The sequence below is a fragment of the Chiloscyllium plagiosum genome, unplaced genomic scaffold (assembly GCF_037043375.1).
Source record: "Chiloscyllium plagiosum isolate Xiang-an unplaced genomic scaffold, Cpla_swu_hap1 HiC_scaffold_42, whole genome shotgun sequence".
NCBI lineage: Eukaryota > Metazoa > Chordata > Chondrichthyes > Orectolobiformes > Hemiscylliidae > Chiloscyllium > Chiloscyllium plagiosum.
The window spans coordinates 7,307,282-7,330,000 of NW_028270180.1; the positions used below are offsets into that span (position 1 = coordinate 7,307,282).

At 41.5% G+C, this 22,719-nt stretch overlaps 1 protein-coding gene across 4 annotated transcripts in view; it reads right to left on the minus strand.

Annotated features, from left to right (window-relative positions):
* The window catches only part of LOC122542541 (proline-serine-threonine phosphatase-interacting protein 1), a 107,702-nt gene extending 85,187 nt beyond the window's left edge, over positions 1-22,515 (minus strand). Inside the window, exon 1 of one of the 4 annotated variants that reach the window (XM_043680394.2) lies at positions 22,193-22,515. In XM_043680394.2, the coding sequence (XP_043536329.1) occupies positions 22,193-22,225 (33 nt within the window). In that variant the 5' untranslated portion in view covers positions 22,226-22,515. The remainder of the gene's footprint in view (positions 1-22,192) is intronic. The other 3 variants (XM_043680393.2, XM_087982161.1, XM_043680395.2) reach the window with 3 other exon arrangements.
* Positions 22,516-22,719: the final 204 nt, after the last annotated feature.

A 22,719-nucleotide genomic window follows, 5' to 3' on the forward strand; every position in this document is an offset into this window, starting at 1 on the left:
AGCCTCCAACGCTCCAGGGAAAACAGCCCCAGCCTGTTCAGCCTCTCCCTATAGCTCAAATCCTCCAACCCTGGCAAGACCCTTGTAAACCAAAAGAGAAAATGCTGGAAAATCTCAGCAGGTCTGGCAGCATCTGTAAGGCGAGAAAAGAGCTGACGTTGAGTCGGACTGACCCTTTGACAAAGCTGACTCGAAACGTCAGCTCTTTTCTCTCCTTACAGATGCTGCCAGACCTGCTGAGATTTTCCAGCATTTTCTCTTTTGGTTTACAAGGGTCTTGCCAGGGTTGGAGGATTTGAGCTATAGGGAGAGGCTGAACAGGCTGATGTTTCCAGCATTTTCTCTTTTGGTTTCAGATTCCAGCATCCGCAGTAATTTGCTAACATAGTTTTAAATCTTTTCTGAACCCTTTCAAGTTTCTTAATTCAAATTATGACAAAAAACAAGAGCAGAAATATACCATCCTGCCTTTCGAGGCTGTCCCTGGTTCCAGACTCCCCTCTCATTAGGAGCATCCTTCCTGCATTTACACTGTCTGGTCCTATTGGAACTTGTTAGATTTCAGAGATTCTCCCCTCATTTTTCTGAACTCTCGTGACTGAAATCCTAACCAATTCAACCTCTCCTCACGTTTCAGTCCAGACATCCCAGGAATCAATCTGGTAAACCTTCACTGCATTCCCCTCTTATAGGAAGAACATCCTTCCTCAGATAAGGAGAGCAAAACTGCACACAGTACTGCAGGTGTGATCTCACCGGGGTCCTGTACCATTGCAGCAAGACGTCCCTGCTCCTGTATTCTGATCCTCTCGCTATGAAGGCCAATGTACCATTGCCTTCTTCATTGCTTGCTATATCCATGGTTTACTTGTCGGGCCAAATGGCCTGTTTCCACGCTGTAGGGAATCTAATCTAATCCGGTCACTGTTTTCTCAGGTGCTCTGCTATTGGATTTTTTTTTTAATATAATGAACTCTAGCATTTCTCCACTACCAATGTCAGGCTTAACTCGTCTATATTCAGTTTTCACTCTCCCTGGTTTTCAAATCATGGCATTACATTAGCTACCCTCTACCCTCTAATCCCTAGGAACTATTCCAGAGTCTACAGAAATTTGAAAGATGACCAACTCTTCCATGATTTCTAGGGCCACTTCCCTAAGTAGTTGGAATGTAGATTGTCTGGGTCAGAATTGATAGTGTGGAGTTAGAGAAAATAAAATGAGATGCAGATTTAATTTGATCACATTGTTTAAGGGATTAGTTGCACATGTGCGTGTGTGCATGTGATATGGCTATTGTGTTTCTTTACAGCATTTCCCTTTTCAAAATAATTCCCCACGACGATTTGAGATGTTCAGAGGGTAGTGGCAAAATACTATAAATATGCAAAAACCTTTGTCACATCTGTTCCACTTTCTAATAGTGAAATCTCAAAATCAGTTAAAACTGGGCACTGAGCAGTTATCGAGTTTGCCTCAGCTCCTTATTGTTTAATTGAAACAGTGGACATCCACCTACCCATTTGTGGAGAGGGAAACTGAAAGAGAAAAAAAAATAGGGAAGTTACACACCACTTGGGAGATACTTGAGGTTCTCCTCCTCAAACCACCAGTTTGATTCATCAAGTTACTTTCCCCTTAGCAACCACCAGTGAAAACCAACCACGAGTCACAAAAATATCAGGTTATTCACTTCTATTACAACTGGTGTTCTTTTTAAAAAAAAAACAAATTTTCTTAATACTAGAGATGCTGAATTGCTTTAGAAGCAAGTGGACATTGATTTAGATGTTTCGGATTTGAATGATAGCACCTATAAACTTACATGGAGTGCAGTTTCACCACAATTACCATTAAGTTTCACAGAGGGTGGTGTGTATGGAATGAGCTGCCAGAGGAAGTGGTGGAGGTTGATGCAATTGCAACATTTAAAAGGCACATGAATAGGAAGGGTTTAAAGGGATATGGACCAAGTGCTGGCAAATGGGACTAGATTAATTTGGGATATCAGGTTGGCAAGAACTAGTTGGGCCAAAGGTTCTGTTTCTGTGCTGTACATCTCTATGACTCTAAGTGATTAAGTTGTAACCAATGATGATTAAAGTATTATAAATTAGTTACATTTTTGTGCATTAACCATTAAAACTACCTTACTGACCCAGATTCAAATTTGTTCAAAATGTTGATGTGATCAGCAATCTGCATTTTGGATAATACGAAACATGAGACGATTTTAAAGTTAAGCAGAATGGTTTTTCCCATGCGTTTCCTTTCCTATCTCTTGGGCAAGCTACAGCTTTTCACCCCAGCTGCTGCATGACCCCAGCGGAGTCAGAGAAACAGAAGTAGGCCATTCAGTCTTGCAAGCCTGCTCCACCATTCAATTTAAAAGGGGAGGCAAAGGCCTCAAATGGTATTATTGTTGGATTGTTAATCCAGAGACCCAGATGATGGCTAGGGACCCAGGTTCAAATCCCACCACAGGAGATGGTGGCATTCAAATTCAATAAAAAGTAATTCTGGAATTAAGAGTCTAATGATTACCATGAATCCACTGTCTATTGTTGGAAAAACCCATCTGGTTCAGTAATGCCCTCTGTGACTCCAGACCCACAACAATGTAGTTGATTCTTAACGGACTAGAGATGGGCAATAAATGCTGCCTAGCCAGCGACACCCTCATCCCGTGAATGTACAAAACAAAAAAAAAAGATTGCGACTGATCCTCTACCTCCAATTTCTCTTCATACCTCTTGATGCCTTCAATATTGGCCCATGTTGGCATTCACCTGATGTCCACACATGCCTACTTCCAGTAGGAGTCACCTGGCACCAGATCAACAGGAGGAACGCAGAGTAACTCCGAACAGGAGTGAACCTGGAGACCCTCAGTCTCTATAACTCTGATGTTACTTGGGTGGGTATTCTCAATTACCAAGCTATCCACGTTAAAAAAAACCTGAGAAAGGGGGCAAATGACTAAATTCTCTTAGAGAGGAGGGAGGGAGCAAATCTTTCTAAATTGTGGAGATCCACAAATGTGATATTCTTCCATTGATCTTGTTGCTAATTGCATTCAATTTGGGAAGCAAAAGCCGAGGAACATTACTGCAATTAAATAGTGAGTCACAAAAAAGAAAGAATTGTCTTGCAACTGCGGTTTTATAATGGTCTCATCAGCTGCTGCATTTTTAGAAAAACTCAAGAGGCTGTTGCACAAACGCTACTGAAGGAACAGGAAGGGCAGGGTTACGGTGATGGATAATCCCTCAGCTTGATAAGCAGCAGATAGCTGCACATTCTGCAGGCTAATCAAAACTATGACCAGACAGCTTTTAACTGGGGACTGCCATTCAGGATTGAAGCTTGTAATGGGTCTACCTGAATGAAGTAGTGAGCATTGCATTCTACACATATCACCTCATGATGGACTCCTGCTCCTAATTTGTAAGAAATACAATTAACCAAGTAATTATAGGCACAGACCAGACTGAAAGCACGTTTCTAAAATATGTTAACATTGGTAAATTAGTTGGGAAAATATGGCTTACTGAAAAAAAGATTTCCAAAATCAACTTCCAATTGTAGAACCACGTCTTGGATAGCAAGGTGGGAGTCTTGAGGCGAGTGACCCAAGGCCTATTTGCATCTAATGTCACCTTGATTATATGCAACTTTCCGTTCTCCCATATGCCAGAAACAAAATTAGACAACAACAATTCCCATCAGGAAAGTCAGGATGAGTACTAAGCTCTCGTTTTCTCCCATGGGCCTCCATTTTGGACAGTCAGAGATATCCAATATGGAAACAGACCCTTCGCTCCAACTCATCCATGCAGACCAGATGTCCTAACTTAACTTAGGTCCTATTTGCCAGCACTTAGCTCATATCCTTCCAAACCCTGCCTATTCATATACTATTCAGATGCCTTTTAAAAATGTGGTAATTGTACTAGGCTCCACCACTCCCTCTGGCAGCCCATTCCACACACGTACCACCCTCTGCGTGAAAACGTTGCCCCTTAGGTCCCTGTTATATCTTCCCCCTCTCACCCTAAACCTATGCCCTCTAGTTCTGGCCCCCCCCACCCCAGGGAAAAGACCTTGTTTATTTACCCTATCTATGCCCCTCATAATTTTATAAACCTTGATATAAGGTCATGCCGCAGCCTCCGACACTCCAGGGAAAACAGCCCAGCCTGTTCAGCCTCTCCCTATAGCTCAAATCCTCCAACACTGGCAATATCCTTGTAAATCTTTTCTGAACCCTCACAACATCCTTTTGATAGGAAGGAGACCAGAATTGCACGCAATATTCCAACAGTGGCCTAACCAATTTCCTGTACAGCTGCAACATGACCTTCCAACTCCTGTACCCAATACTCTGACCAATAAAGGAAAGCATACCAAACGCCTTCTTCACTATCCTATCTACCTACAACTCCACTTTCAAGGAGCTATGAACCTGCACTCCAAGGTCTCTTTGATCAGTGACACACCCCAGGACCTTGCCATTAAAAAGGTGTACAGTCCTGCTCGGATTTGCTTTTCCAAAAACACTGCATCTCGCATTAATCCAATATTAAACTCCATCTGCCATTCCTCAGCCCATTGACCTAGCTGGTCAAAATCCAGTTCTAGAATTGGGTGATAAAGTGTGATGAGGTCCCCTTCAACAGAGAGCATTTTGCTCCAAATTTTATCCCATTCAGTCAGCATTGTGTGTTTGTCGTTAGGTAGTAGCAAGTGGTGGTTTAAGGGGAACTATGCTTACTCAATACCTTGTTAACAGACCAACTCTACTCGTTACGATTTAGCTTCCTATCTTACCAAGCTCACCAAACAAGCTCAGCGTTGGGAAACAAAACAGAAATGTTGGAGAAATTCAGCAGATCCAGCAACATCTACAGGGAGAGGGGGAAAACAGAGTTAACATTGAGTCCAGAGTTGCTCTCTCCACAGGTGCTGCTGGACCTACAGATTTATTCCTGCATTTCCCATTTTCATTTCAGAATTAAAGCGCCCACAGGTGTTTGTTTTATTTCAGACGCAGAGAAAACTTGACGTGGGAACCAAAACGGGTCCCTGATGGATTGCTCCGAATGATGGCCATGTTCGAAACAGGGTGCCAATATCGCAGGGCAGGCTCCAGAGGGACTGGTGACACACAAAGGGACATGCACTCAGCTCATGGGCTGGACCAGGCTGCATCTCTGAATTAGTTTAATTGCCATATGTACTCACACGAGTACGGTGAAAAGTTTACATATCGCCACTTACAGCACCATCTCAATACAAGAGTGCTAGGTACACATTAAGAAAAAACCCAGGAAGAAGAAAAGAAAAATAAATTAATAAGAGTCTATCATTACAGATCATAGGAACAAGTTAGAAGAATAGATAAAAACGTTCAGAATAACAGACTTTCCAACCCAGACTACACTTGCACCTAGCTTCCAGTAACTAGAAGAGATCTCTCCAATGCCTCAATGTGCCTGCGCCAGACCCACCAATGTAACAGTCATCACACTTTAAGGACCATCTCTTCACTGCTGAACCCACACTCGCCCCACAACCAGGAGTCTCCAATTCCACTGCTGCTGCCACCTCGCATCTCCGCTCGCTGTCAAAGCACCTCACTCTTTCATTGCCGTGCCTCCTCAGGTAAAAGATTTGAGGCTCATATACCTGCTGTCTTTATGTGAAGTCTAATGCAGACACAAAGTCAGCCAGACCAGCTGTGCTTGTCTAGATGCACAATGGCTTTTTAAAAACAATGGTACTGGCAGCAGGGACGCTGGTTACTTTCAGGTATTCCAACAGTGGTGAGCTATTCTGGGTACAGCGAGTGGTAGAATGGGGCTAGAATCAGGAGAGAGGAGCATTGTTCAGGTGAGGTAGGGTATGAAGCAGGTTTGACAAGAAAATTCTTCAAGTCTCAGAGAGAAACTCTCCATGAAACCTGATATTTAACCCAAAAAAAAATTTCAGCCCAAGGTCTCCAGCAAGGTGGGAAAGTGACAGAGGGGAGCTCAGACTATTTGCAAAAATATCTTCCCTTGTTAACTTCCCTTGATACATTCCATCCCTCTTGGTCTGTTCCTGACATTTTTTCTAAAGTAAAAAGTATTCTGGTGAGTGCTTTGAAACGGATGATGAAATCATGGTATTCAAGATGGTTTACACACACTGACACCAAAATATCATTACACACTGTGCTGAATCATGCTAGTTTGGTCCATCTGTCAAAGCTGATAATACTTCCAAATCAGCCTCTAACCTTCATCCGACTTATCAATGCATCTCTGCTCCTGTGTGTTTACTCTGCTTCCTCTTTATATGCACCATATTACATACCTCAACCACTCTGTGGTAGCGCACTCAATGCTCACACTATTCATCAAGTTATTTGTAGCCAGCTTAGAACATAGAACTGTACAGTACAGCACAGCACTCTTCTAGCTATGCTCCCAGTTCTGGTCCCCTCCAAAGCAGTTTATCTTTTTCCCCCCCCCCCGCCTCTTAATTCATGGGATGTGGGTGTAGCCAGCAAGACCAGGAGTTTTGGCTCACCTTTAATAGCCTTTGAACAGAGTGGCTTTTTACAAAATTTACTATGAACAGTTTTAGTCCCCTTATCAAAGCAAAGATATACTGGCAGGCCAGAGAAGTTTCACTGGTTTTTATCCCCAGTATGGAGTGATTTTCTTGAGGATAGTTTGAGTAGGTTGAGTTTGTACTTATTGGAGCTTAGATCAATAAGAAAGCTTATTGAAACATTATGATTCTTAAATGTTTGATAGGATTGTGTGGAAAGGTTGTTTCCCCTTGTGGGAGAGTCTGGATCTTAGAGTAAGGGGTCATCCATTTAAGATAGAAACGAGGAGGATTATTTTTTCCCCTGAGGGTCGTGAATCTGTGGAGCTCTTTACTACCAAGGGTTAGGTCATTAAGAATATTCAATGCAGCAAAAAAAGGAAATAAAGGGTTATGTAGTAAAGGCAAGAAGTGGACTTAAAGATTACTAATTCAACCATGATCTCACTGAATGACCAAACAAACTCCGAGCAAAGGCCAACTTGTGCTCCTGTGCTTTATGGTCTTAGTTCAGAATCTCACATTGCTGTGGGTCTGCAGTTGCATGTAGGCCAGACCAGGTAACAATGATAGATTTCCTTCCCTAAGTGGAGTTGATGACACTCACAGTCACAATTACTAAGACTAGATTTATAGAGTCTCCTTGTATATTAGTGAGGCGTCCAGATTGCTTCTGGTGGAGTCAGTGCTTACTGCTGGTTATAGAGCTAACAGCTTTGCACTAAACAACCCCCTTACATTGGTTGGGTCTGCCTAATGAACCAGTTCAGAGATGACATGGCACACGACTGAAGCCTGTGGAAATTTAACCTGGGCTTGCTGGCCCAGGGGTAGGAACACCAGCACTGTGCTACAAGAGCCCCTCTGCTTTTGATACACATGTAAGTATTTGCAACACCACCAAAAACAACATGTAATGACCTAATGTAGATATCAATCAATCAATCTGTTCAATGTTATTGTATAACTCTGGAGCAGGTGGGTTCGGAATCCAGGCACCCTAGCTAAGAGGTAGGGATACTACCATTGTGCCATATGAACCACCCCCACCCAATTTCTTTGGATACACATGCAACTGTAATTAATAATAAACACCTATTTACCTACATACCCTGAAATACTGAAGGTTTAACATCCAACAGAACCTATTGGGGTCCTGTGACACAGTAGCAGTTTCCCCATTGTCTTGTTACTGACACCGTCCTCATGTTTTCAGTATTACTTGCTAGTGGGGCTCTTTTGGTATTGTGGTAGTGTTCCTACCTCGAGGCCATAAGCCTGGATTCAACTCCCACCTGCCCCAGATATGTGTACTAACACCACAAACAAAAATTGCTAGAAAAGCTCAGCAGGTCTGGCAGAGAAATCAGAGTTAACATTTTGGGTCAAGTGACCCTTCCTCAGAACCTGATGTATGGCATCTGCAGTTCTTTCAGTTTTTGTTTAGAGTGTAACAAGATCTTTGAACAGGTTGGTTAGGTAACTACCTGCTACTATTGTAATTGGAGTTTGTTGAGACAGGGAGAGAAGGTTTATCACATTAAATCAAACATATGCAGTGAAATGCATTCTGTCACCTCAAACATCAACGTCTTATGGTGCACTGGTTCACAGTTCAAGTCCTATTCCAACATCTGATAACCAAGGAATGTATGTTCACCACATTTGCCAAATAGGTCAAGTATTCACCTGCAAATTCTTCAAAAACAATCCTCAGTTGGTTAAGAGCAGGCGAGATTCCTACTTAGTGGTTTGACAGCTATCAGTAAGCCAATCCATAGCTCCAGACTACATCAAGTGTGTAATAATGCATATTGTCACCGCTATTCAAAAGACTCAGTAAAATAGAACACACAGGTCTACCTTGCTATTTCCATTACTCCATCCAAAGGTGTTCATTTGAATGGAGTGCTAAAAATAATTTTAGATTAGTGGCTTAGAGGAATCTAAAATGTCCAAGTTTGCACACGATACAAAGCTGGGTGGGAAGTTGAACTGTGAAATCTTTAGACCAGAAGATGAATAAACAAAATAACCGAAACTCATTTATGACAAATATATGTATGTTTTTAATATACACAGCTGTTCCACTGAGGGTAAAATAAACTTGTTGAAATAATTTATTGCTAAACTAATAGACCCCTTTTTGAGGATCACTATCTGCATATAAGAGAGAAAGAAGCTCCAATGAAGACCCATCTAGACGTAAAACATTAGCTCCCTCTCCATGGATCCTGCCTGACCCACTGATCTCCAGGACTTTTTTTCTTTTCAGAAAGAAGCATGTTGGACCAAATTTGGATTTTTAACTAGTATGGAGCACTTGAAGGCATTCTCTACTGGACAAAGTAATCATGTCTGGAGGAAATTCTATAGTTTTTAAACTCCTAAATATTGAAACTTTGTTTCATCATCCTTCTAACTGTGTAAACCCAAGAGGTGTGGCCTGTGCATCTTTCATTCAAGAAGCAGATTTGATGAGCCAAATGACCTACCCCCTTTTTTCTTCAAAAGATACTTTTAATATTATGAGTTCAAAAATAAACTAACCAATTAGACATTCAAACTATGAATTTGGATAGTGTCTGATTTTAGAGACTGCTGTTTTTTTTATTAACACTCCCCAAATAGGCAGAATATGCCACTCATGCCTGACACCAGATAACCGAAATAACTGCTGTACTCTGAACTCAGTCATATCAGGAGATTCTTGGGACCACAGAAAAACTTCATTAAACATTCCTAAAAAGATCAGACATTCCCACTTGACTAACGGGAGTCCCTGGCTTGTGACTGATCAAACTGGAGAAGGTACCAAACACATCGAGATTTCTTAGAGAACATGTAGAGGAGATGTCGTTCAAGCTTCACAGGATTCAAACAAACACAACTACCTGGCTCTTGAAAGACCACCTGCCCTGTGTGTGTCAGAGTCTTCACTCACACATTGGGCTTCTTCACCAATGGTCTCACCACCAACTGAAGAAGACTCCTACTTTGGGCACCATTAATACAACAGCCCATTGATACCAATATAGAAGAATCTCAGTGGAATAAAGTGGTGGGGAAAAAAGGATACTTCATCCCCTGCAGCCAAGCTGAATCCAAGAGCAAGTCACTGGTGAAAGGAATGTTCTTCCAAGATTTTAAAACCTTTCCAGGGTGAGCTTTGCAGTGCCAACCTCACTTTGCATGCTGTGTAAATTGTTTAGATTAGATTAGATTACAGTGTGGAAACATGCCCTTCGGCCCAACAAGTCCACACCAACCCGCCGAAGCGAAACCCACCCCATACCCCCACATTCACCCCCTTACCTAACACTACAGGCAATTTAGTATGGCCAATTCACCTGACCCTGCACATCTTTGGATTGTGGGAGGAAACCGGAGCACCCGGAGGAAACCCACGCAGACACGGGGAGAACGTGCAAACTCCACACAGTCAGTCGCCTGAGGCGGGAATTGAACCCGGGTCTCTGGCGCTGTGAGGCAGCAGTGCTAACCACTGTGCCACCGTGCCGCCCACCCACAAGTTGCATTGCAATGAGCTATGTACTGCAGGGGTACTTTCTCCAAATGGAACCTTTATGGGCTTTTAACTATAGTTCTAATAAATGTATGACAGGTACATGACTCCAAACATCTGGAGTATGCTGAAAATTTTAAATTGTAATCTTACTGATGTCATAATTTCCTGTTTATTAAGGAATGTGATTCAGTTGGGCCTGACACATAACAGAAGTCACACTTTGGAGGTAACATGTTGTCATAAATGTTTCCTTATTAGCAACTGACGTATTTTCTGGCTCTGTGACATAAATAATTAATTACCAGATATAATTCTCATTACAGGAATTTATTCTTTTTTTCTCCTCTATTCATACGCAAAGAGACCCTTCTGTCCAACTCATCGGCACTGAACAGATATCCTAAATTAATCTAGTCCTATTTGCCAGCATTTGGCCCATATCCCCCTCAGCCCTCCCTATTCGTGTACTTATCCAGGTGCCTTTTAAGTGTTGTAATTGTACCAGCCTCCATCACTTCCTCTGGCACTTATTCTATACACACACTCCACCCTCTTGTTTCTCTTTAATTTCTGTTTTGTTTTATTCCATCTTGTGTTTCTAGATCTTTGCCCACAATTTGGATACTAAGAAATTTGAATTTAGGTTACATCTCAATCCACTTTCCATTCACTCAACTGTTTGAGAGTGGGGCAGTTTTAGATGGTGGTGAAAATTTCACATACACAATTGCACATACCTGAACTGCGTTTTCTATCCAAAGATAGGGCAGTCTGCAACCATGTCTGTGATATCTATCAAAACATACATACAGCAGCGCCTCGACTTAAGAACTTAATCCGTTCTGGGACCCAGTTCGCGAACTGAATCAATTTTTCCATTGTTTGGATATTTCTGGAGTCTTTTCTCTTTTTTGTCTCTTTGAGGTTGGTGATGCCACAAGAAAACGATCCAGAGAAACTTGTTGTTTTTTTTCTTTTTTGCAGAATTTTAAAATGTTCACTGCTCTGTTGGTCACAGTTTTGTTAGGGTGATGCCTCTCAACAAAAGCCTGCACTTCACTCTGTTCGTACCTTGAAGCAAAATTTTACGTACAATCCTGTTCGTAAACCGATTTGTTCATGAACAGGGTCGTTTGTATGTCGAGGCGCTACTGTACTTATTTCTGTGTTAACAATTTGTCTATTTTGTTACAAATGCTGCATGCACTTGGATTCAGAACATTTAACTGTGTCTTTTTACTGTTTTTGCAACCTCTACAGTCCAAAATACTGTATCATTAGCAGACGCCTCCCTTTTGCCGATTTCTAATTACCAACTGGTGAAACTGTGTAACATCTTATCTTATCTTTTAATTCACAGGCAGCTTTTGTGCAAGCTGAGTGCTTTGGCAGAGAACTAAGTCATGGCTTCTCACGATGTTTAGGCACCAGCCAGCACTTGCTTTAAAATCCAAAATTCCATCCTTCTTTGATTGGTTTTGTATGTGGATTCGGATGGCTTCACAACTAATATTTTCCATCTTGACAATTTTCCAGTACCCACTCAGCAACACTTTTTTTTTCTGATTGTGGCCACCTGCTAAGTTTACCTCTGGCACACTCTCGGTTTAACATTGTCTGAAGTTGGTTTGATATCTATCTCTCTCAAGTTCCTCCCAAGCTCACAATTCTCTTGCTGCTACACCGTTTATTTGTCTTCTCTGCAACTTCAATAACTTTCAGTTTAAACACTGCTGTATCTTTTATTGTTTTTTTTCTGGAGGGCATTTTTACATAATTTCAGAATCTCTACTAGGTATGTGAGTGTATTCCATGAGTGCTACTGGGATGCTGAGCTGCACTGTAGGGATTCTGATTCTAATTTTAATTCAAAGGGAGGTTGTCACCTGACTCTGACCTGATGCATCTTCAAATTTCACGCTAAATTGGTGTGAATTGTACAAAGCACAATAGCACAGAAAAAGAGATTCATTTCCTCATCGTAACATTTATGTACAAGATAATACCTTGACTCTCAAATATTGATCCGTTATCTGTGAAGAACTAGGGTTGACTTTTACACGAGGTATATGGAAACTTTTTGGCTAAAAATAGACAGTCGGCTTTTACACCAGTGCATACAGTAATTCATGGGATGTGGGTGTCACTGGCAAAGCCTGTCCCTAATTGCCCTTGCTAGAAGATGATGGCTCAGGTAATCAGATTATTACCTCTGAAGCTATGCTTTGTAATTTATTTCCTGTCTGCTTGTACATCTCCCAGCAGAACCTTTTTTTTTAAAAAGTTGTTTCTATATTGTTGATGCTTGGACTACAATGACTGGAATCTCTCCAGTTTCAGACCTTGCACCAGGCAGGCAACATAACTTTCTTGTCTCTTGACTGGGTATAACTGCATGTATCCCACGATCGTATTACTAACCTAGCATCTAATGCAGCGACTGCAACTTCTATAACAGATGATAATGCTGGTGCATGGAACGTTTTCTCAAGTTAACAGTTAAGGTTGGGTAGAGCAAGGGCATGCTATAGATGACAAATCTTTCTTCAGTTTGCTCAACTTCAACAATGTGGTTAATTTAAAATCATAGCTGCCCCACAGCTTCAAATTTTCTGTTTCGATACTAATCATCCATACACCCAGTGCATTTTGTCAGTTTTGATCCAAGGTTATAAAATGTGCTTCACAGCCAAAGAAGTGTGAGTAAAATGTAGTCAATGTTGGGGTGCCAAAAACACAGCAGTTCATTCATGCTCAAAGCTCTCAAATATAAAAATGATAATGACCATACCATTGGTTGCTAGTGATGTTAGTTGAGGTTATAAATAATGACCAGGACACTGGGGAGAACTCCCTTGCTTTTAAACATAATGCCATAAGATCTTTTACACCACCTGAGGAGATAACTAGTGGCTTTAGTTTAGTATCCAGGAGTTGGCTCATCAGACAGTGTGAGGTGACCACTCCACAAGGTGCAGAGCTTTCCCAGCTGTAGCACAGCCAGTGCAGGATGTAACCCACGTTGTTGACTTTATTCTGATGACTTTAGTCATTGAGCCAACAGTGCGAATCCAGCCCAGAGGCTAGAAACTTTTCTGCTAAAGTATCTGCAGGATGTTCGTATTCTATCCCTTTTTTAACATCCTGAAGACCTGACCTCTAGATCTGGCCAATAAGCTTCATAAAGACATAGACAAATAGAGACTGGAGTTGGCCATTCTGATTCTATGATTTCGACCTTTTGAACCTGCTTCCCCATTCGATATGAATGTGGTTGATCATCCAACTCCTTATCCTGTTCCATGTTTGCTATATACGTTTTTACGAGGTAAAAAAGCTCACGTCACCATATGTTAAGATTGCACCTTATTCATTCATCACATCTCAGGGTCATTACAAACTACCTTATTGACAGAATCACTTTTGAAGCCTTGCCCTGTAAACACACAAATACATGCAACCAGAATCCACAAGTAGCCAGTAGTTTATAATATCCACTGAGCTTGCAAACAACAATGTACATGCAATAACAGCTCCAACAATGTTAGCCTAAATTACACTGGATATTAATGCTCAGCTTCTAGCGTGTGCATCATATCCATAAAATGTTCTAATTCAGAGTCAAAAAAGGTGTCACTAATAAATTTAAAAATCACATGACACCAGGTTAGAGTCCAACAGGTTTATTTGGAAGCACTAGCTTTCGGAGCGCTGCTCCTTCATTAGGCGGATAAAGGAGCAGTGCTCTGAAAGCTAATGCTTCCAAATAAACCTGTTGGACTCTAACCTGGTATTGTGTGATTGTTAACTTTGTATACCCCAGTCCAACACCGGCATCTCCAAATCATCACTAATTAATGGCATTGTAGAGTCAAATGTTAAATGAAGCACTGTAAAGTTTGCTTGAAGATTAGTGAGCTTGATAATGTGATAAAGTAATGGTGCTATAATTATTTCACTATTTTTAAACTGCATTAATCAAATTCCCTTATCTACTTAAGATCATGCCTATCGCTATTGAAATCTCTCAGTTGCCTCAGGAATCAACATCCTATCAAAACTGTTTGAGCAATTTGTGTTATCTTAAACCTCTTTTTAAATTATCTTCCCTTCACATGTACTATTCTAATTTTCTTAGTATACTTAAATATCGAAATCATACAGGAATTTAACTTAAAAAAAGGGTACAGATGAATTAAAAACAAAGAGGCTCAGCAAGTCTCTCAGTTTCAGGGAAGAGATTGAGAGTTAATGATCTCTGGTTGCTCTGGCTGCATCTGCATGCAGAGAGAGATCTGTCAGGTACATTCAATAGTTTTGTTTTCATTGCTTTGGTAAGTATTAACATTTAACAAAACCAGAAACTTCCGAAAATGCACCACATGCTATTCAGTATCGGGGGAAAAAAGCTTATTTTATGATCTCGAGTCTTAATTTTTTTTTCCAATCCAGAGTTGAAATGTCTAATGCTCAGGGCACACATTTAAGGTGGTGGTGGTGATGGTGGTGGGGGTAGAAAGAGTTCAAAAGGAAAATATGAGGGGCAAGGTTTTTTTTTTAAATGAAAACAGCGATAGGAGTCTGCAACCTGCTGCCAGGGTGGTGGTGGTGGAGGTAGGTACGTTAGGGGCATTTAAGGGACTTTTAGAAATCACATGAATATGCAAGGAATGGAGGGATGTGGACCAAGGGCAGGCAGAAGGGATTAGTTTAATTTGGTGTCATTTTCGGCACAACATCATGGCTTGAAGGGCCCTGTTCCTGTGCTGTACAGTTCTAAGCTATGTTCTAAGATGGATACCTTCAGCAGACCTGAAGGTCACATTAGAAAGAATACTTTTTTGTACATAGACTGACCTGTGTATTCTGGCATTTTACTCTGAAAGTCAGGATTATCAGATTTTCTTTGCCTCTCTAACATTTTGTTTTATTTTATATCATTAGTGAAGTGTTAAGTTAACATAAGAAATGCTGGCTGCATCTCTGGACAGATAAACAGAGTTAATGTTGGGTGTGATGTGACTCTGTCAGAACTGGAAAATGGTATTTTCTATGTTGTTGATAGAGGGGGAGGAGTAGTAAGTGGAATAGATGGGGAGGGTACCCAGAGCAAAAGGCAAAGGGAATGCTAATGGTTGCAAAGGAGGGATAGAGATGCAAAATGGGTGGAAATGATGTATGAGAAAGGTGGAAATGTGTCTAGAAAATGAGTTCTAGGATTCAATATTGACTTCAACAACTTCAGAGCATGACTGCTGACCTCCATTTTGAGGAAGCCCTCCTCCACCCACAATGGCCATGCCCTTTTCATGTCTTGTCGGATTTGCTCTAGCAGAGCAGAGCTATATGCTTACATATACATGCTCAATTCCAATCTTCCCCACATAATTTAATACTTCCCAATCCTATTTTGACACAAATGAAAACATATTTGACTTTTGACAAGTTAGAGCCCAGACCTGGAAAAATGATAAATTGAATAAAGGATTTTCAGATTGAAAAGCCCATCGTGTGCTCATGTTCAATAATTTGGAGTGCCACTACTGACAGCAGTGTATACCATCTGAAAGGTACACAGCAGCAGCTCACCCAGACCCCTACAATAGAACTTTCCAAACCCACAACCTCTAACTCTGGAGATTGACAGCAGCTGCAGATATAGGGGAGCACCAAGCACCTGGAAGTTGTCCTCCAAGCTGCACATCATCCTGCCTTGGAACCAGGACCTAAGACAGGAGCTTACATCAAGGCCCAATAGGGCATGGAGGGGCCCACTATACTTCATTTATGTGTCAGAGTGCTGCTCCTGGGTTGGCCAATGATTTCCCTCTCTGCTGGGTTAAATTCCCAGATCTCCCTGCCTAACAGCACGGTGGGTGTCCCTACATCATATGGACTGCAGCAGTTCAAAAAGGCAGCTCACTGAACTTCTCCTGGATAATGAGGGATGTACAATAAATGCTGGCCTGGCCATTTACATCCACATCTCAGGATTCAATTCTAAAATTTTAACCTATCATAGGTCTAGCAATCCAGAGATCTGGACATAAAATCCTGCAATTTTAAATTCACTTAATAGATTTGTAAGAAACACAGGTTAAAGTAATGAGGATTATGAAATTACCAAACTGCCTTTAAAAAAAAAACACATCTTGGTTCACTAATATTATTTACAAAGGAAATCTCACTTTCCTAAGGCTGAAAACTCAAATTTCTTTTGTATCCCTTCATGAGGATCTCTTGATCTGGGTGCAAAAGATGCAAGCCTTTTATCTAATCCGATAAAAGGTGGGAATCTGCAATTGATAAATGGCATGTTTTAAGAAAGGAAAAATTGATTTAAAGTAAGGGGTTCAATTACCCTTAATACTAATCAGATAAAATTAACACAAAAATAAGAGGCCAGAATTCTTAAAATGCATTCAGGTGATTTTCTTTTAAGCTAACACGTATATTGCAAGTCCAATAAGAGATAGAACATTTTCTGGCCTTGTTTTAGGATGCAAAGTTGGGCAGATGGCATGTGTCGATTAAACAGCTCTCATCGTCATGATTTACTGTTGAAATGGATAAGATGGACTAGCAATTCAAAAGAAAATTAAATTGTGTGTAAGCCAATTTTATCAAGTAGATACATGATTTAGCAAAAGCAGACTGGAAAAAGAGTAACTTGAAGGTACTTGCAGTGTCATTGCAGTGGGAGGCACTTAAGGACAATATACAGAGTTCAAAACGAGAAGATAGATAGAGAGACTTCAGAATTTCATTCAAAGTTAGTAAGGCAATAAAAGGGGAGCTTCTGTCAGGTCCAGAGAACTCAAGATTGCAGAAATTCCAGTGAAGGGCAGACAGCTGAGATGAAATTATAAAAAGGAAAAAATGCAACAAGATAACTATGGGAATAGTGCCTATTGGAGAAAGGAAACATAGTAATTTGAGGGGACGAAAACATGAGCATGGTTCTTAACAAATATTTTGGAAAGAACGTAATAGAGGCTGCAGTGGTCCTGACCTCTGACACAAAAACCAGTGGACCCCCATGGAAGCAAATGCCTAACATGCAGCAGAAACTTGCCACCAGGGCTTCCAACTCCTTAGTGAGTGAGTGGATACCCCATTCCTGAGATCTCTAGCCAACCAGGGCTAGCAGATCTCCCACGAATGTCCTTTATGAAGGGCTTATGCCTGAAACATCGATTCTCCTGCCCCTCGGATGCTGCCTGACCTGCCATACTTTTCCAGCACCACACTCTCGACTCTGATTGCCAGCATCTTCAGTCATCACTTTCTCCTAGGAACAGGAGTAGGCCATTCAGCCCTTCAAAGAGAAAGTGAGGTCTGCAGATGCTGGAGATCAAAGTTGAAACTTTATTGCTGGAACAGCACAGCAGGTCAGGCAGCATCCAGGGAACAGGAGATTCGACGTTTCGGGCTTTCCTGAAGAAGGGCCTGTGCCCGAAACGTCGAATCTCCTGTTCCCTGGATGCTGCCTGACCTGCTGTGCTGTTCCAGCAATAAAGTTTCAACATTCAGCCCTTCAAGCCTGTTCCATCAGTCAATTAGATCATGGCTGATCTGTAGCCTAACTTCATATCCTTTGGCCCATATCTCTTAATACCTTTACTTAACAGAAAAAAAATCTCAAATTTAAAATTATCACTGATACAGCATCGACTGCTCTTTGACAAATAATTCCAAACATCTACCACCCTCTGTGGGCAGAAGGGCTTCCTAACAACCCTCCTGAACAATCTGGCACAGTGGTTAACACTGCTGCCTCACAGCACCAGAGACCTGGGTTCAATTCCTGCCTCAGGCGGCTGACTGTGTGGAGTTTGCACATCCTCCCTGTGTCTGCATGGGTTCCCTCCGGGTGCTCCGGTTTCCTCCCACAGTTCAAAAAATGTGCAGGTTAGGTGAATTGGCCATGCTAAATTGCCCGTAGTGTTAGGTTAAGGGGTAAATGCAGGGGAATGGGTCTGGGTGGGTTGCTCTTCGGCAGGACGGTGTGGACTTGTTGGGTCAAAGGGCCTGTTTCCACACTGTAAGTAATGTAATACTATGCCCCCTAATTCTGGAAACCTCAAGGAGCAGTATTTGAGGAGGTTCAGAGAGAAGAGGAATTAGCAATGGAACCTCAAGAGGAAGGGGTAGGGTCATTGGTACCAGACAGGGAGTACCTGTATGTGGGTAGATTTCTGTTTAGGGGTCTTCACTGGTTTGCCTGTATGGTATTGTCCCTCTGCCCACTGCTGATGGAATACCAGAAATGGTGGTATGAGGTCCTTAAGGGTCTCAAATGGTTTCCAGACAAGGTGAACTTTAAGCCCATCTACCCTGCACTAAATCAGAGGGGGAGGCCGGCAGGGGGCATGGTTTGGGGATACAATAGAACCTTCATCCTGACTGATTAATGAAGCCCCCACCACCCAGTCTAGTTCTGGAGGAGAACAAAATGCTGTCCTTTTGTGCTTGTCTTCATAAAGCAAGGAGTGTGGTGGCACAATTCACACACTACTTGATGAAGGAGCAGTGCTCCGAAAGTTAGTGCTTCCAAATAAACCTGTTGGACTATAACCTGGTGTTGCATGATTTTTGATTTTGTACACCCCAGTCCAACACTGGTACCTCCAATCATATTTAAAAAAAGGTCAATGTATATATTGGTTGGGATAAACATGATGGAAGACACTAAAGGGTTTTGCATCTTTGAATTTCCAAGGCCAGGATGATGGTAACTATTAAGAGAAATAACGGAAGAAATAGCTGAGACTCTGACCATCATTTTCTAATCCTCTCTAACTATAGAGAGGGTCTTGGAAGGCTATGGTTTAAAAAAATAGGGACAGACTGAGTAATTACAAGCAAGCAATCTCATCTCAGCGTTGGGTATGCTACTGGAAAAAGTCCTGAGGGACAGTATTGATAGCCATTTAGACAAAGCATAAATCAATCAAGCATGGATTTGAGAAAGAAAGGTGGGGTCTGAAGACTTTTACCAATTTTTTGTTTAAAAATGGTGGTAACAAAGAGAGTCAATGGGGGTTGTGCATCTTATGTAGTATAAATTTTATGAAAGCTTTTGAAAAAGGTACCTAATGATGGAAAGAAGGAAAAATGATGGAAAGAAAGGAAAACAACATGTTGGATTCAAAAGTTGGCACTGCAGCAGAAAGCAAAGGTGTTTTAGTCACAGGAAGGCTGTTTCCAGTTGGGTTATGCAGGCCTCAGGACTGGGTTTGCTACACAAAATGATCAAGATCCTTTTTAAATTAATTCACAAGATGTGTGCATCGTTGACCAGACAGCACTTATTAACCATCCCTAATTTCCTGGAGGTTTTGGAGAGTCATCTTTTTGAACAGCTGTACTAAATGGGTTGTAGGTATATCTATGGTGCTGTTAAGAAAGGTGTTCCAAGATATTGGCCCAATGACAGTGAAGGTGCAGTAATAGAGTTCAAAGTCAAAAAAATGTTACATGTCTTTAAAAGGAAACTTGCAAATTGTGGTGGTCCCATGCCTCATGCGATTTTTACCACATAGAAGGACAATGCAAGTTTGGAAGGGCTAAATCATAGGTGACATGGTTAAAACATTCATAGATGGTACAAAAAAAATTGGGCACATTGGTTGATAGTAAACGGAAAGTAATATACTGCAAGACGTTATCGATAGGAGTCAATTGGGCAGAAGAAATGGAAATCAATGGTGAGGTAATTGTGGAAGGAGGCAGACAAAGCAAGAAATAGACAATCAGAAAAGGATTCTGTGAAGCGTAGAAGACGTAGTTAGGTGCTCGTAGATCCTTTAAGGTAGGTGGATCGATGGTTAAAAATGCATGTGGAATACTTTACTAGTAAGGCATAGAATATACAAGTGGAGAGGTTCTGCTACAATTTAACTGTTTGAAAGTGGATATTACTGGCATTTTTGGCCCCAATTTCCCTTGAGCCAACCGGATATTTAGGGTAATTCCAAAGGGCAGTGAAAAGTCAACCAAATTGCTGCAGGTCTGGAATTGTATTTAGGGCAGCCAGGTAAGGATAATTGCCTTCCCTCAAAGGCATGAGTAAACCCATTCGATCTTTACAATGATCAATGACAGTTTCAAGGTCCCCATTATTGGTGATCAACTTTACATCCAGCTATATTTAGTGATTTTAAAATGTTCAGCAGCTACTGTGCTGGTATTTGAACTCCAACCCAGGGCATCTTCTGAGCATCTGGATTCCAGGCCCAGCAACATTAACTTGAGGGAGAAGATGGCATTGTGTCAATTTTCTTGATAAACCTAACACCACAGTGAACAGACTGCTGACAGGCGATCAAGTGAAGTATCTGAATAATAAAAACACTACAGAATGAGTGTTCCAAATGGTTCACATCTTTGTCCTTAAAAAAAACCCTGCATATTTAGGTGGATTTTAAATATTTGCCTCACCCTTTTATGGTTCCAGTGAACCCAAAATGTGGTGTTGGTACAGCAAGGTTCTAGTGTAAACGTAGCCCGAATCCAGGGTTAGAATCTGATCAGACACGGGAGCACAGCACAGTGAAACTCTTTACACAAAAAGAAGTCTCTCTCTACAGTTCAATTTTAACATCCGTCAGTATCAGTGCAAAACAGAACCCAATTCATATCAGTGCTAATCTTGATCACAAATTTTTTTTTGTTTGATCAGCATCCTCTATTTTTTTTTAGAAAGAGTATGAAGATGGTGTTTATTTTAAATCCACTCTTGGAAAGAGTGTTGCTGGCCAGCATTTATTGCCCATCTCTAATTGCCCTGGAGAAGGTGAAGGTGAACTGCCTTCTTGAATCACTAATGTCCATTTGATGCAAGGACACCCCTAGTGCTCTCAGGAAGGGAGATCCAGGTTTTTGGCCCAGTGACAGTGAAGGAACAGTGATATATTTCCAAGCCAGGTGGATAGCTTAGAGGGGAGCTTGTAGGGGGTGGTGTTCCCTTGGAATCTGCTGCCCTCGTCCACCTCGATGTTAAAGGTCAGGGCTCTGGAATAAGCTTTGCTCAGTTGAATGCAACAATATTTTACACACACACTTGGCAGCCTCAAAACCTTGGCTTGTACTGACCATTCCATGAGGTTAAATTGTATGTGTGGCTCAGCAGCATCTCATCTTTAAAGCAAGTTCACCTCTAAGCCACACACCATCTGACTCAGAACTATAACCATTGCTCCTTCACGGTCACTGGGTCAGAATTCCTGGAACTCTCTTCCTAACTGCACCATGAGCGTCCCCACATCCCAAGGACAGTAGTGGTTCAAGGCAGCTCTTTACTACTACATTCTCCAGGGCAGGTAGGGGTGGGTAATACATGCTGGCCTAACCACCAAAACACCCACATTTCTCTTGAGCGATTAAAAGACAAAAAAAAAAGGCTCCCACCATTTAGTGACTACATGCATTCTCTCTCACACAGTCACCATTGACCAATACTGGGAGGTGAGGAGTGAGCTGCATTTATGCAAAAGGACCAACACTTCTGATTACCCACGTGCCCAAATTGGAGTCACACGACATAACTGCTCCCAGGAGACTCAGTCGGCACATGCAGAGAGTTATACTCGATGCACAGGTGAGCAAGTGATATTTCTAAACGCGTAGTGAGAGCCAGAGTGAAGTTTACAATTCACTAACCCAAGGGTTCAGTTTCACTCGGAATCAACTGACCTTGGCTATTGATTACCCAGAGAGTGTGCCAATAACAGTTTGCAACATTAACAATACAAGGTTGTGATCTCAGAAACTAGTTACGCAAATTAAAAAAGTGATTCAGTGAAACAGATATGATGATACTTTGTTTAACGGTGCAAGTGTGAACTGAACCTTTGAGAGATATTAAATATTGGCTATTACTAAACTCGTGAACGAGAGTCCACCCAATCCCGATGTTAACACGCCCAAATTACCTCACGTTACAAGTTAGAACGTTTTGATTTTGTCTGAAACAAAATTTAAAGGAATAAAATAACTGATCTAAAATTGGTCCCTTGTTAACTTGTACACAAAGAGCCTCACTTAACGTGAAAGCTACTCACCCAGAAAGCGTCCTTAAAGCGCAGTCGAGTCATTAAGAACACGAACGAAAAGAAATATGAAACTCTCTGATGAAGCTGATGTGACCCTCTCTGGTCAGTGCTGCTGCAATGATGAGATCTTCAGCTCAGATTTTTTTCCCTCTTTTATTTTGTCCTAAAATTACAACCTCTAGCGAGATTCGATTTCCCTGCTCGAACGCTCTTCTTAGCAACAACCGACCCGAAGAGAGAACAAGGAAGAGGGTTTTTGTTCACTCAAGTGATGTCAGAGGTAACCGCAATTAGCACGTGAAGTATTTCAGTAACACTCCAGAGAGTTCAGAAACCGACAACGCACAGCGTGAAGCAATTTATTTCGAGATTCTTGGAGTGCAGGATGCAAAATATATGCTGTAACAAATTTATTTTGGTATATAAGGCAAGTGTCTAAGAGGAGGTGAGGTGAAAACAGCTGTGAACGGAGCTGAGAATCATTACCGAGATCATTGCTTCCTGCAGCACAGAGGGAGGGTTCTCGAAGATAAATG